This window comes from Orcinus orca, chromosome 10 (assembly GCF_937001465.1).
Source record: "Orcinus orca chromosome 10, mOrcOrc1.1, whole genome shotgun sequence".
In the NCBI taxonomy this organism is placed as follows: Eukaryota; Metazoa; Chordata; class Mammalia; order Artiodactyla; family Delphinidae; genus Orcinus; species Orcinus orca.
In genome coordinates this window covers 4,627,540-4,642,834 of record NC_064568.1, presented here as the reverse complement: position 1 = coordinate 4,642,834, position 15,295 = coordinate 4,627,540, and the positions used below count along the sequence as shown (strand labels likewise).

At 49.7% G+C, this 15,295-nt stretch overlaps 1 protein-coding gene across 5 annotated transcripts in view; it reads right to left on the bottom strand.

Moving 5' to 3' along the window:
• EFCAB12 (EF-hand calcium binding domain 12) overlaps positions 1-15,295 on the bottom strand; it is a 23,041-nt gene extending 7,746 nt beyond the window's left edge. For 2 of the 5 annotated variants that reach the window (XR_007479751.1, XR_004479376.2), the window contains exons 1-6: positions 14,966-15,295; positions 9,881-10,329; positions 7,078-7,263; positions 5,139-5,295; positions 2,951-3,147; positions 358-556 (exon numbers count right to left, since the gene is read on the bottom strand). Coding sequence is in view for 3 of the 5 variants with exons in the window: in XM_033414079.2 (XP_033269970.1) it covers positions 358-556; positions 2,951-3,147; positions 5,139-5,295; positions 7,078-7,263; positions 9,881-10,329; positions 14,966-15,014 (1,237 nt within the window). In the remaining 2 variants the exon portion in view is untranslated. The other 3 variants (XM_033414081.2, XM_033414079.2, XM_049716097.1) reach the window with 3 other exon arrangements.

Here is a 15,295-nt window from a genome sequence, read left to right as displayed (position 1 = left end):
CCTCTCTGAAATCGGGATCCTTTCTTTGTGCCCAACCTCTGGCTCCCTCACCTGGAACTCCTGGCCTGGCGCTTCCTGCTCTAGACTGGGGAACCCAGATCTCCAGGCCTGTGAAGCCTGCAGCCCTGCAGGGCTATAAAATCCCATCTAAGAGCGAACCAGGCGGGGCTGTTCCTCCCTCCACCACCAACATCTCCCACCCCCACCGCCCGGCCCCGCAATGTCCCCACCACAGGCCGCAGCGGCGTGCTTTGATGTGTGTCAGCTGGAGAAGGACAGACCTCAGGTGGACGCCATCCTCGCCCTGGCTGTGGGCCCCCTTGGCACCTTCCGGAGGACCAGCCCCGAGGCCCTTACCTCTCATGAGGACGTCCTCGGTCAGCGGGAGGCTGTAGGATTTGCAGAGCTTCCAGCACTGCAGGTAGACCAGAAAGGTGCTCGTGCGTGACCTGTTGATCAGCGCCTCCATCTCCCCGTGGATGGTGGACGGGAGGCAGTGCTCATCAAAGTGCTTGTTCCCGCTGTGCTCCGTGTACTGGATGGAGGGGATGGTGAGCTGTGGAGAGAGCAGAGGCTGGCACTCACCCCTCCTCACCTCCTGGCCCAAGGCAGATGTAGAACCTCATATACCTCCCCCCCCAGGCCCCCGTGAGGGGCAACAGCAAAGAATGCAGGTTCTGAAGTCTGGCTTGGGAGGAAAAATCACACGTCGTCCAGGTGATCCCCGGAAGAGCATCTGAATGGTCAGCGTGTGCGGTTCTGTGTGCACAGCCCCTTACACGGAAGCGCACACACAACTGTATCATACATACACTAGGCCCTAGAGGTGTCCTGTTGAAACATTACATTCGACTGTCTGGCTGTGTGGGAATTTAAATTAGGTGCAGCCACATGTGACTTTGAAGTGGAAGCCACGTGTTAAGGATGACAGAGCAAGGTATTGAAGATATAGGTATTGACAGAGCAAGGTATTGAAGGTATAGAAGAGGCCTGGGGAGCGTACAGCCACTTTTGGCCTTATTTCTTTGTAAGGAAAGAAAAAGTCTATCTTTTTAAAGCTTCTAAAATCAGAATCAGCTGTTAATGGAGGTCATTGCTTACCTTAGTATGTATTATGAAGAAATGATTAAATAGCTATTGTGAGTATGAGAATGCATTTTTTTTTTGGCCGTGCCATGAGGCATGTGGGATCTTAGTTCCCCAACCAGGGATCGAACCCGTGCCCCCTGCATTGGGAGCGTGGAGTCTTAACCACTGGGCCGCCAGGGAAGTCCGAGAATGAATTTTTTATTTATTTAATTTTTTTAAGGTTTTTTTTTTCTTATTTTTTTGGCTGCATCAGGTCTTAGTTGCGGCACGTGGAATCTTCACTGGGGCATGCGGGATCTTTCGTTGCAGTGCGCGGGCTTCTCTCTAGTTGCGGCATGTGGGTTTTCTCTATCTAGTTGTGGCACATGGGCTCCAGGGCACGTGGGCTCTGTAGTTTGCGGCACGCAGGCTGTCTAGCTGAGGCGCGTGAGCTCAGTAGTTGTGGCGTGCGGGCTTAGTTGCCCCGTGGCATGTGGGATCTTAGTTCCCTGACCAGGGATCAAACCCACATCCCCTGCATTGGAAGGTGGATTCACTACTGGACCACCAGGGAAGTCCCCCGAGAATGCATTTTAAAATAGAAATCTCTTGTTCTAATTAAACCAAAGTAGTTTCTGACGTCTACTTGAATCACTGCTCTGATGTAGTCAACTATTAACAAAATTTTCCTTGTTTTTGTTCAAAAATAAATAAATACAATAAAATCAGAATCAGCAAAGTATAGCTTATAGGTCAAATCTGGCCTATCACTTGCTTTTATAAATAAAGTTTTATTGGCACACAGCCATACTCATCTGTTTAGCTGTTGTCTATGGCTGCTTCCATGCTACAATGGCAGAGCCGAGTTGTTGTGACAGAGACCACATGGTCTGCAAAGCCTAAAATGTTTATTATCTGGGCCTTTACAGGGAAAGTTTGCTGATCCTTGCTCTAACATTCTGGGTTTTCTCATCATGCAACTTAATCAGATCTTAGTCAATATAACACTTACCAATACCTGACATTTTATTTTATATATGTATATATATACATACATATTTATACTATAAAAAGTATATAGTAGAGGGACTTCCCTGGTGGCTCAGTGGTTAAGAATCCACCTGCCAATTCAGGGGATGTGGGTTCGAGCCCTGGTCCGGAAAGATCCCACATGCCGCGTGCACCACAACTACTGAAGCCCGTGCACCTAGAGCCCGTGCTCCGCAACAAGAGAAGCCACCGCAATGAGAAGCCCACACACCGCAACGAAGAGTAGCCCCCGCTCGCCGCAACTAGAGAAAACCCACGCGCAGCAAGGAAGACCCCAAGCAACCAAAAAGAAACAAAAAAAGTATATAGTAGAAAATATTTATTGATAGATAGTATTATATTAGTATTGTCTGCCTCCCTGACTAGACTCTCAGCTTCCTGGGGCCTGGGGCTGTTTTGTTCTAGGCAGCACCTAGAACGGTGCCTGACACCTCACAGGCTCTCGATAAATATTTATTGGATGAATTAACTCAGGTAATCAGTTATTCCCTTCCTTCACTCGTCACATTGTTTCTGGAGTGTCTACTCAGCGCCAGGCCCCAGGCCAGGTTCCTGGATTCCAGCTGTGATGAAGATGCAGCCCTGGGCTCAGGATGAGAAGTCATAATTAAAGAGTTGGACGAAGGGGATACTTTCAGAAGCATCATCTCGTTTTATCTTCACAGAAACCTTGTGAGGTAAGTGCCATTCTTACATACAGAAGAGGCAACAGGGAGGTAAGGAAGCCCCCTACTAAGAGCTCCCCCGGCCAGAAGGTGATGCAGGGGCAGTGGATTTGAACCCAGGCCTGCCCAGTCTCCAAGCCCCATCCCTCCCCTGTTGGCGGGGGCACCTTGCTCTGCCGCTTCTTCTCGCGGTACCGCTTGCCCACATCGTCCATCTCCTCCAGGGTCATAGGCTGGGCCTCCATGTCGGTGTCGACCACGGGCACGGTCAGCAGGTCCATCTTGAGAGGCTCTGGGGCTAAATTCTCCTGCTGCTTCTTGGATGGACTCTGTGGGGAACCACTGTCCTTGGCAGATCTATAGTCTAGGAGCAGAGGGAAGAGACAGGAAGGAGGAACTGAGAGGGTGCCCAGCCATGGAATCCACCAAGCAGTTAACCAGTGTCACCAAGCAGGTGCCCACGTGTCCGGTCAGTGCCATCTGAGGTGCACCTTGAAGGTGTCCCTTCTTCCGTTTCCAGTGTGGCCACCTCCTCCGTCACCTGCACCGTGGCCACAAGCCCTCCTGTTGCCATTCTCATCCTCTAGCATCCTGTTTCCAGGCCTCCACTGTCCCGGGAAGAAATGAAATCCTGGCCCTGCCACCTTTTAGTTTTGAGACTGTGGACAGGTGTTCAGCCTCTCCAAGCTTCAGCTTCCTCCTTGCAAAGCATGAATAGTAGCCCTGACCTCCCGGGACTGGAAGGAGAAAATGCCCTAATGCTGTGGGTAAATGAGGGTAAAGCTCTGCAGCCCACAGGGGGTGCCCCAAAGCCACCGCCTTCTCCCTTGTAAGCCAGGCGTCCAGACTCTTGATGCTACTGCCCCTTTAAGCAAAGCAAGAGATACCCAAGTCCGCTTACCTTACCCACTGCTGCTCTCCAGGGAAAAGGAACTCAGTGAGGACACTGAGATAGCACTGGCCAAGCAGATACCTGCTCTTGGCTCTTAGGGAATAATAGGTCCCAAATACCTTTGCTGCAAACGTGTACCAGCACGTTTGTGTCTGGGGCACTCTGATCATTCAGCAAATAACTTGCAGCCAACTACGGGGATAATGATAAGCTTTGGTAATGCATAATGACAAGGCAAAAAGAGCGTGGGTGGGAAAGCCCACCCAACTCGAGGAGACCTCAAGGATGCACCAGACACAAAGGGTACAGGATCTCATTACAATGGGGGCACTCAGGTTCCCTGGGGTTCTGAGAGGGACAGAGACTGTGCCTGGGGTGACGGTGTCTCGGCCTGGAGGCTTGTTGAGACCTGAGGTCAGAAATCTCGCTACCCTGTGGGACTGAGGAGGGGATGCGCTAAGGGAGGCGTCTCTAAAAGAACCTACCCGTGAGGACGCTGAGCACCCAGCTCCGTGTAACCTTGAACTCCAGAGACCCCGCCCAAATCTTCACCTCCGTAAGGAAACCCCTCTGCTGCCCTCCCAGGGCTTTTACATGACCTCAGGGAGGGCGAGGAGGTCCCCCCACGTCCACCCTCACAAACGTGTCTGAAATTAAATTCCTGCCAACCTGAGGGTGGGGATAAAGCAAGATCTGTTTCATTTAGAAGAAGAGAGAGGTGTTTATATTTGAGGAGGACTCTGGAATGGTGGGTAGTAGTCAAGGGAGGGCTTTAATTTTATCTATAGTTCAAAAAAATTTTTTTTACAATAGTGGCACTAACAATAAAAAAGCAAACAAACAAAAAACATGATGTACCCTGTGTTGTAAATTCATAGGCAGAGCTACGGCTGGTTCATTTCTAACTTGCCTCTGTGCTTCCTCTGGATAGATGTGGCTTCACAAGCACACAGCTTGGCAAATGGAACTTGAGCTGTGCACAACCTATACAACTGTTCACAGCAGCCCTGCTAATATCCCTGATAGTAGAATACCAAAGTAGGTTTTCCAGTAAACTCTAAACATGTACTAATTCTAGTTTCTGAATTCTAGTTAACTTTTTATCAATAATATGTAGATTAATAGTGGGAAGGCCTTGGACCCACATACAAGTGGAAAGGCTTGCCGTTTGGGTCAGTCTCAGCCTATCAGGTGGGCTTTGATGGGCTAAAACCACCCTTTGAGAATCCTCCTTTAAGGATAGGGTTGGGCCTCATTCATCTTTGAATGGACCCGGGAGCTGGGCACTCAAGAGAATATCTACCCTGCGGTTGATCTCTGGGCCTGGAAATACCAGAGGGAGGCTTGGCCCACCTATAGTAAGCCAGAGGTGGAGAACACACTCAAGTGAGCCAAGGCTGCCTCCATCACACTGGCTCCCAGGATGCGGAAGTGGAGACACGGGGGTGGAGGTGGATATGTACACTCTGTTGCAGTTGCCAGGGTGCTTTTCTGCTGAGCCGAAGACCACTGCTCGCAGGTGCTGGCCAGGTTATCCACGGTGATGCTCTTGTGCTTTCCCAGAGAGCTGAGATACATCACGATGTCCTCCACCTCCTGGCTTTTCAGAGGGACTCCAACCTGAGGAGAGAAGAGAAGCCCCAAGGCGGGCGGGCAGGCTCCAAACGTCCTGCCAGGACAGCCAGCCTGGCCTCACCTCCCCGTCTAGTTTCATCCTCAGCCACTCCCAGCTCACACCCAAGGTCTCTGCCCAGGAGCTCAGAGCCCTTCCCGGGGCCCTGAACACACCCTACACGTTCTCACCCTCTGCCTTTACTCAGACATTTCCCACTTCCTGCCTGAAAAACTCCTATCCCTCCTTCAAAACCCAGTCCAGACATATCGTCATCTTTGCAGAGTCTGTTACTTCTTCCTCTGGCCTCCCTCCCCACTCCATTCCAATCTCAATGACAGCCTTCCTGTGCTGGGCTGGAAGAAGGATTTCACGTCTGTCATGCCTGTCCATGAGGGACACATAAGCCTCCCTGAACTGAAGTAAAAAAGAATCGGAAATCTGATACACATTACTCCTTTAAGGATGGTGAGCAACTTCAGAGAAGTAAAATGCTTGCCAGCAATATCGAATATTCAAGAAGAAAAGTTTGAAAGGAAATACAACTTCGTCAGCTTCTTTAGACTGTAGATATTATTCACTGAGCTTTACTTAAAGAAGATCAGAACTTACCTGGTGCTAAAGGACTTAATGTTTTATCTTTTTGGTTACATTGATTAACAACTCTTCATTTTTTGTTGTTTTAAATGCTTTGAAATGTTGTTTCGATAATTACATGTCATAAAATGATAGTGGGAAAACTGGTGATAATTTAAGACCATAAAAGATGTAGCATTCCCCTTCCTAAAGTTTTTTTAAAAGGTATCTTGTATTCAAAATATATAAAAGCTTAATTCACCCAGACCAGGAGTCGGCAAACTTTTTCTGGAAAGGGCCAGATAGTAAATATTTTTAGGCTCTGGGAGCCACGTGATCTCTGTCACCACTACTCAACTCTGTCCTCCTAGCATGAAAGCAGCCATGTCGATATGTAGAATAATGGGTGTAGCTGTGTTCCAATAAAACTTTATTTACAGGAAAAAAACCTTTATTTACAAAAACAAGAGACTGGCTGGATTTGACTCCTGGGCCATAGTTAGCAAACCTCTGCTAGACCGATAGAATGGATGACGGGAATGTTCTATGTCTGAGGGATCCAGTGGAGGAACCACTCACCACATGTGACTATTGAGCACTCCAACTGTAGCTGCTGTGACTGAGGAACTGGATTTTTATTTATTTACAACTAATTTGAATTTTTGAATAACCTGTGAAAGTGTGGTCCGTGGACCTGTACCACAGGCATCGCTGGGAGCTTGTTAGAATGCAGCATCTTGGGGGGACTTCCCTGGCGGTCCAGTGGTGAGGACTCCGCGCTTCCACTGCGTTTTAACAAGAAGCTGCATTTTAACAAGATGGAAGCTGAGAGAGAGGCTGTATTTTAACAAGACCCCGGGTGAGTCATATGCCAATGATGGTTCCAGAAGTTCTAGAAGGTTCTAGAGGCAGGACTGAAGGCCCAGCTCTCTCTGTGCTCAGTTCTGGGGTGATTCCCCAAGCAGCTGGCGGGTTATGGGGCTGACTCCGCAGACTTCCCACTCAGCTAGGGCCTTTCAAGGTCAGGTCGGTGCAGGGTGGCTTTAGGGGTCTGATGGGGCCTCAGGTTAAGCCACATATACCAGTGCGGCTTTATAAGTAATACGGCTGATAGTCGGAGCAGGATCTGGGGAGGGGGCAGCGGGGGGAGGGTGGTGCATGGGCGCCCTCCATCCCCCAGTCAGGCCAGCCTCGGGGGCGGGGGAGGCGCTTACCGCCTTCAGAGCCGTGATGAACTCCTCCCTGGAGATCCTCTGGTTCTTGCCCTGCTCCACCTTGTGAAATATCTCCTGGATCTTGATCTTGTGGCTGCACAGGTAAGAGTACAAGGCCGACAGGGCAGAGGGTTTGGGCAGTGGTAGCGGGGGCACCTGCCGGTGGAGGGGTCGCGGGCTTTTCTTCTGAAAAAGGCAAGAGAGTGGGGTAGAGGGGAGAGTTTGGGGGAGACAGGCCGAAGGAGCTAGATCCCCAGAGTTAGAAGTGGGAGAGAGAGAGTCTGAGCCACCCTGAACAGACAGCAAGGGGGAGGGCAAGGAGCGCTGGATTCCGGCAGGTGCGTCCTGCCACGGGACGCCTGGGGGATCTGGCTTCTCTGGGCCTCCAATTTCCCATGAGAAACAAGAGGCTTGGACAATATGAGAAGTAAAACTTTCTTCTTATCCACATCTCTCCTGTCAGACCAGTCAGTATTGTAATTGCACTGGGCTCTCGGTGCACATTCATGCCCCAGCCCGGAGCTTCCTACTGCCGCTGCCCTCACCTCCCAGCCTCTGCCCCTTCTGGGCCTCCTGCCTGGAACACCTCTCCTTCTTTCTCTTCCTGTCCAAATCCTACTCCTCCATTTCCAGGTGAACGGGAATGCAGTTAGCCCTCCGGGTCCACGGGCTCCACATCCACGGATTTAACCAACCACAGATAGAAAATATTCCCCCCCAAAATTCCAGAAGGTTCCAAAAAGCAAAACTTGAATTTGTCATGGCTGTTGGCTGTCAACTATTTACATAAAATTTACATTGTATTTATATGGCATTTACGTTATATTAGGTATTCTAAGTAATCTAGATATGATTTATCCTCCTTATATGGGAGGATGCTTGGGGATTATATACAAATACTCTGCCCCTTTATATACGGGATTTGGGCATCTTCTGATGTTGGTATCTGTGGGGTCCCCCCCGACAGATGCCGAGGGAGACTGTACTTAGGAATAATATTCCTTTACTTTGGTGCAGCACTTGACAGTTTACAAAGGGCCTTGCTGTTCCCTAGCTTATAGCCCCTCAGGGTATTAGAGTCTATTCATGGCCTGTGGCAAACTGTAGAGTCCTTAATCTGCTCTGTCCACCTCTGCCGCTAGCATGGGAACATCTTGAGAGCACGACCATGTCTTATTTAGCTACATACTCCACCTCCTATCCTTGTACTCAACAAAGCCCCCAGCCCTCTGCAGGTAGGCAGTGATGGTTTGCTGAATGAAGAAAACAATGCTGTTAATTCGGTATTAGGTATTAGTTTCCCTTTTTTTTACAAATGAAGAAACAGGCTGAGAGGTGAAGTGACCTCCCCGGGCTCACACAGCAGGTAAGCGGTGGAGCTGGGTTTCTAACCCAAGACCTGTGCTTATACCTAGATGCTGTGCTGCTGGCAGGAAAGCGTGTGCTGGACCCATGAAAGTTGGCTTTTGACTATGATTACACCAAGGACTGACTCTGAAGTTTGGGGGCCAACCCAGATGACATCAGTAAGTCTGCAATAATAATAAAAATGGCAAACATTTATTGAGTGCTCACGATACGCTCAGCACTGTCTCAGGCACCATATATAAATGAGTCCATTTAGATGTCACAGTGGCCCTAGGAAGCAGGCACAATGGTTATCCCCACTGAACAGCTGAGGAAACTAAGGCCCAGATCATACAGCTAGGAAGGAGCAGAGCTGGGTTTAAACCCAAGTTACCTAACCTCTTATGCCAGCTTTACCTGAACTGGGAGAAATTTCAAGTGTCTGTATTGTAAGGAGATGTCCCATACAGTGTCTGTGTTGCAAAGAGTTGGAAGATGAGGGCTTTGGTTACTGACTGCCATTTACCATCCCTATGGGTTTGGACAATGTATGGCCTCACTGAGCTTCTATTTTCATATTTATAAAAGGGACTTATATGTATAATATATATAAATACATATACAAATTTATAAAAAATTTTCTTCCAACCTCCCAGCTGTGATCCTCACAGTAGCCCTGTGAGCACCTGCTGGCACATATAGTCCCTCAACAAATGAATGAACCAATGAATGAACAGTGAGTATTCAAAATGCCCCACAGATGAATGCCAGGGATGATTCCTCCCAGGGTGGTTTTAAGATATAGTCACAAATTCTTCAACTCTCCTCCCTTCTAAGGTGGAGCTCAATCCCCTTCCCCTCGAATGTGGGCAGTATTTAGTGACTTGCTCCTGACAAACAGACCGTGGTGGAAGTGATGGCGTGAAACTTCTGAAACTGAGACCTCCTGAGATGAGGTTATAAAAGGCATTGCAGCCTCCTCCTTGCTCTCTTGGACATTTGCTCTGGGGGAAGCCGGCTGCCATGTGCTTAGGACACTCGAGCAGCCCTGGGAGAGGCCCATGTGGCCAGGAACTGAGGCCTCCTGCCAGCAGCCAGCTTGGAAGCGGGTCATCCTGCCCAGTCAAGCCTTCAGGTGTCTGTGGCCCAGGCCAGCATCTTGAGATGAGAGCTTGAGCCAGTGCCATCCAGCTAAGCTCCTCCCAGCTTCCTCATTCTCAGAAGCAGTGACATAATGAACATCTGTTGCTCTAAGTCACCTTGGGGGTATTTGTTATGCAGCAATAGATAACAAATACACCTTTTTAGGACTTCTGTTTGCTCCCCTGGGACTGGGAGGGGGATGGTGGGTGGGGGTGGGGGTAAAAGATCCCCATCCTGCTTAATTCAAGGGAGTGAAATGACAGCATGCCCCTAACACCCGAAGTGTCTGCATCTGGCAAATGGGGCTGCTCACCTCGGTGTCTCTGGGAGTGGCCAGCTGGCCCATCAGCCGGGCCTCGTGCTCCTTCTGGCTCTCGTGTAGGACCTTGGCCTCCGAAGGCGTGAGTCTGGACTTGTTCCGCAGCCACCTCTCTATGCTGCCAAATGACTCCAGGTCCTGCTGAACCCTCAGCCTCTGGGTCAGCCAGGCCCTTGGGTCCTCTGGCTGTTCTTGGATGTCCCCAACTTCCAGGGCTTTGGAGCTGGGGGTGGGCTCGGGGGGAGCCTGGGGGTGGGGGGTGGGATTGACGGGCATCAGAGCCTCCTTTCGAGGCAAGAAGATGATCCTCCGGCGGCTCTGAGGCAGGTGGAAGTCCTCCTGCTTGAACTGCTTGAAGCAGTGGGCGATGACCGCGTCAGGGTTGAACACGAGCTCCTTGCTGGCACGTCCATCGTCAACCAAGTACTCAGACTGGCGCAACCCTGGAAGAGGGTTAGAAGGTGAGTTCCTTTCAGGAAGAGGACCAAAGGAGTCAGGAAGGAGAAATGCTTCAGCACCAGGCTGGGCATCAGGGCACCTGGGTTCCAGGCCTGGCGTTATTGTTGCCTCGCTATGATGATGAAAATAATTACATCTAACGTGACTGGGCAATCCCAACGGCAGGCACTATGCTAAGAGATTTATATGCGTTCTCATGAAACTTCTTAGATTCTAATCTTACTCCACCCCACTCCCCCCGCCCCCAGTACCCCTTGGCAACCAGAATGATCTTTCAAAAATGCCATTCTGATCTGGTCTGATCAACTGAGGCAGCCTAGTGCCGTAAAGCACAGAGGCTTTGCAGCCAGAACGCTCCGGTCTGAGTTCCGGCCCTGCCGCTTACTGGGGGCATGATCACTTATCCTTGCAGGGTCTCAATTTTTTCATCTGTAAAATGGGGATAATGATGGTACCTACCTTATTGAGTGGTGGAGATGTTTAGAATCAGTCCAGTTTGTTCATAATAAGTGCACTGTTACTATTATTTTTTTATATACTTACCCTCCCATTTTGAAATACTTCCATGACTTTTCATAGTCCTCAAAATAAAGTCCCATAACCCTCCTCCGCCAACCTTTCCTGCCTCATCACTTGCCTGTCTTTCCTTACCCTGTCCTGATGTCTTGGCGTTCTCTCTGTTCCCTGAATGATCCAAGTCCCATCCTGCCTAAGGGTTCCGCACACGCTGCTCCCCCTGCCAGGAATGCTCCCTCCCCCATCCATCGCCTCCTCGCTCCTCCTCATTCTCCACGTGTCAGACCAAATGTTCACTCTCCAGCTTCAGGCTGCGTTGTATCCTCCTGTTATCTCTGTACTTTTCCTTCAGACCACTTATCATAAGTATGTAAATCAAGGGTTGCAAACTGGCAGCCCTCATACTGAACGAGGCTTAGGGTCCTGTTTTGCTTGACATACTTGTTTGCTTAAACTTTTCCAGTTTGCACTGCGTTAGGCTGGGGCATGCGCTCTGCAGCTTGCCATAGGCCTCATCATTCCCTATCGTCTCACACGCAGCTCATTTCATTCAGTAAGGGCTTGGTTCAGGCAGACAGTTGCATTTGAAACCCCTGGTGCAATTATTTGGTTTATGTTTTTCCAATACACCGTGAACCGAGATCTCATCTCTCTTGTTCCCTGCTGGAGTCCCAGCACCTCCACGGTGCCAACATATAGTGGGAGCTCAGTAGATATTTGGTGAGTGAGTGAATGGCAAGTGGACAGACGTAACAGGTTGGCATCATGATTTACACCCATTTTTACAGGTAAGGACACCGACCCCAGAGAGGCCCAAGGTCACACAGCTGATTAGTAGCAGAGCTGGGACATGAACTTTGGTTTGGCCCCAGAGCTCAACTCTTAGCCATTACTTGATATTACCCCAGGCTGTCACCTAATCCTGCTGAGTCTCAATTCTTTTATGCCTAAAATGATATAAACTCTCCTGTAGCAACCTCCCGAAGCTATTATGAAGATCAAATGAATAACACGTGTGGGAATGTTCTGAAATTCAGAAGGGATAAAGCATTATTATTAAAAATATTGTCACCATCATTTTCCTTCTAAAACCCAAACTCTCCTGCTTAAAACCCTTCTATTGCTCCCAGCTGCCTCTAGAATAAAGTTCAATCTCCTTAACTTAGCCCCACCTGTCCCACCCACCCCTGCCAACCCCTCTAATTTCTCCAGCTCCTTCTCTCATTCCTTCTGCCTCACCTTGTATTTGTACTCAAACTAAGCTGACTGTGGTTCCGTAGTTCCCTCCTCCTGCCCCCCCCCCCAAAACCGTGCTCTTTCCTGTCTTTGAAACACGCTTCTGTCTCTCCCTTGTTCACTTGATTATTCCCTACTTAGCCTTTGAGGCTCAGCTCAGGCATTACGGTCGCCTGAAGCACCCCAGGCTCTCCCTCGTCCCCCTCTTGGTCCCCATAGCCCCTATGTTTAGCCCCCTCATAGCATTTACCATATTTTTCTGGATGAAGATACTTTTCTTTCCCAACAGCCTGTGAGTTTCCCAATGGCGGGAACTGTGTCTTACTTCCTGTGCGTCCCCAGTACCCAGCCTGGCACAAAGTGAACAGTCAGTACATTTGTTAAGTCCCTTTACAATGCCCATGTATTCCTTTCATAGTCAGAAAATAATTAAAGTATGTATACATCAATGTGGACAGAAGTAAGTACTTCTCAACAACCCATTTATCATTTCTTTGAGGACAAGATGTTTGGTACGACTGAAAATTTAGTCATTCATCAAACCAGCATTTACTGAAAGTTACCCAGTGCTTGGTACTGGCTGGGTGCCCAACAGGCAGTGTGCTGGCACAGAACAAGGTGGGGTAACCAGAGGGGTTACAAGGTGGTTTCAGTCAGGGGAGAGACGCTGACCGAGGGATCTGGGAGGTCATCGTGCAGTAGGGGACGTTGAGTGTGCTTTCAGAATGAGTTGGGTTTCAAGGGATAGAGGGGCCAGCATGGGGATCAATCAGGGTGGGGTTTAGGGACTTCAGGGTTACTAAACTGTTTCACGAATTGGAAGCACATTGTGTGTGAAGGAGGAGGTTAATGGAAGAAAATACAGTTGGAGTGATCTGCAGCACCAGGTTCAGGGGTTTAAACTGTACTCTGCAGACCGTGGGAACGCATTCAAAACATGCTCCTCACTGGTCTCGCCTCTTCCACTTGTGCCCCCCCTAGACCCCAAATCCATGATCTGCCTTTAGCCAGAGGCATCCCTTCCCCCTCTGAAACCCTGCAATGGCTTCACTGAAATGGCTTCTCCTGCTCTTAGAGTAAACGACGCTCTTTCACGATGGCCTGCAAAGCTACCTTGCTGGGACTCGGTTCCTGTTTCCTCCCTAACCTCCCCCTACGCTCCTTCCCTTCCAGAGTGAAGGCTGCAGGCCCACCAAGCTTGCATTCTAGTAGTCTTTGGGGTCCTCTGTCCGTTGATAGAAAAGGGAGGCGGGCTCTTCGAATAAAAGAGGTCACCATGTGGTGTGGGTAGAGCCTGTGTGAAAATATTCCCCAGCGATTAATGAGGCAAGCTCTCAGCGGCCAACTAGTCCCATTGCCTGCCCAGGTCAGGGAACTCTTTCTACAACGCCCCTGCGGACTTTGCCTGTTTGTATACCTCCAGTGACAGGGTGTTCTCTACTTAACACTGTGAGTGCCTAATTCTAACTGCTAGAAAAGACTTCTTTATATTGACCCAGAATTTGTTTCCCTGGAATTTCTACGACCCTTGGTCCTAGTCCTCTCCCACTGATGCCCCAGAAAACACATTTGTTCCCTGTTTTCTGGGACAGCCCTTCAGGTGTCTGGAGACAATTCACTACTTCCTTGAAATTCTCTCCTTTTCTCTTGGCTTCTGATACAAATCTCTCCCTAAGTTCCATCCTACCTCTCTGGCCACTTGTTCTTGGCCTCTCTTTTCCTACCCACTCCTAAAATGTAGATAGCCTCCAGGCTTACACTTGGGCACTCTTTTTTTTTTCCCCCAAACACTCTCCTCCACTCTCATTTCTGTGGCCCTGCATATGCAGAGGACACCCATACTCATATTTATGACTTGGAATTAGCTCCAACTTTCTACATACAGTTGCTCCTAAAGCATCTCAACTTGTACGGCCTACAAGGATCTCCAACTCAACCAAGACTGAACTCTTTCCAAGTTCCCCATCCAATCAGCCCCCTCTAGCCTGGCACCTTTCCCTCACCTCCCAGTGTCTTTGGCCTGGGAATTTGGGACAGTCCCAGATCGCCCCACTCCCAACATTGTGAGTTTGCCAAGTCAGACTCTGCATTTGCTGATGCTCCCAATCCAATCCTGTCATTCTCAGTGGCTTCCCCATCTCCTGGCTCACAAGATCTCTCCTGATCTGTCCCTTCTGACCCCTCTTGCCTCTCATCTCCAGCAACAGTCAAACTACCAGCAGTTTTCTGAAGACCTCATGTCTCTGGGCCTCTGTGCATGCCGTTCCCTTGGTCTGGAATACCTTTCCTCCCCCTTTTGGCTTGGATAACTCCTTGTATCCTTAATTGAAGCTCCAGTGTAAAGAGCTCTCCAGGACCTTGGAATCATTCCTCCCCATCCTCTGCACTCAGCAGACCTCTTACTCCTGGGTGTCACCCCTGGACCCAGTATTCATCCCTTCTTCTGTAAGTATCCATTTATCTGGCTTTCACCTCTGAAGTTGCAGCGCTTGTCAAAGACAGCAGGCTATCACCAAAATTTTGAAGACTGCTGGTCTTCTCCATGCCTCTTCTCCCATACTGAACACACTAACGTCTAGCGAAGAAGTAGGGCCAGCCAGAGGGCCTGGACACCTTTCCCGGGCCAATGGATTGGGCCGCTGGTTCCAAGCCAAAGCAACTCGGCCTGCTCCTCCAGCCCGGGCAAGGAAATCTGAGAAACATGCACGACCTGCCCCCGACTCCCTGGCAACCCCGCACCCAGAGAGAGGACGACACAATGAGATATCCGTCCCTGTCGTAGTCCTCACCCCACTTGCACCCGTCCACCCGGGGGTTGAGGGCTTCCTGGAGCTGGCGTTGATTCCCGGGAGCTTAGGGTGAACTTACGGAGCAGAGACCGGAACACAGCCTCGTACTCTTCAGAAAAATAGTCCATGGTCGCGGGGCCGGAAGCGGGTGCTGAAAAGAGTGTGTGAACGTGCGTGTGTGCGTGGTGTGTGTGTGTGTGTGTGTGTGTGTGTGTGTGTGTGTGTGTGTGTGTGTGTGTGTGTGTGTGTGTGTGTGTGTGTGTGTGTGTGTGTGTGTGTGTGTGTGTGTGTGTGTGTGTGTGTGTGTGTGTGTGTGTGTGTGTGTGTGTGTGTGTGTGTGTGTGTGTGTGCTTGCTTGCGCGGGGGTATGGGGTACCAGAAAAACAGTAATACCAAGTTTGCAAGAGAC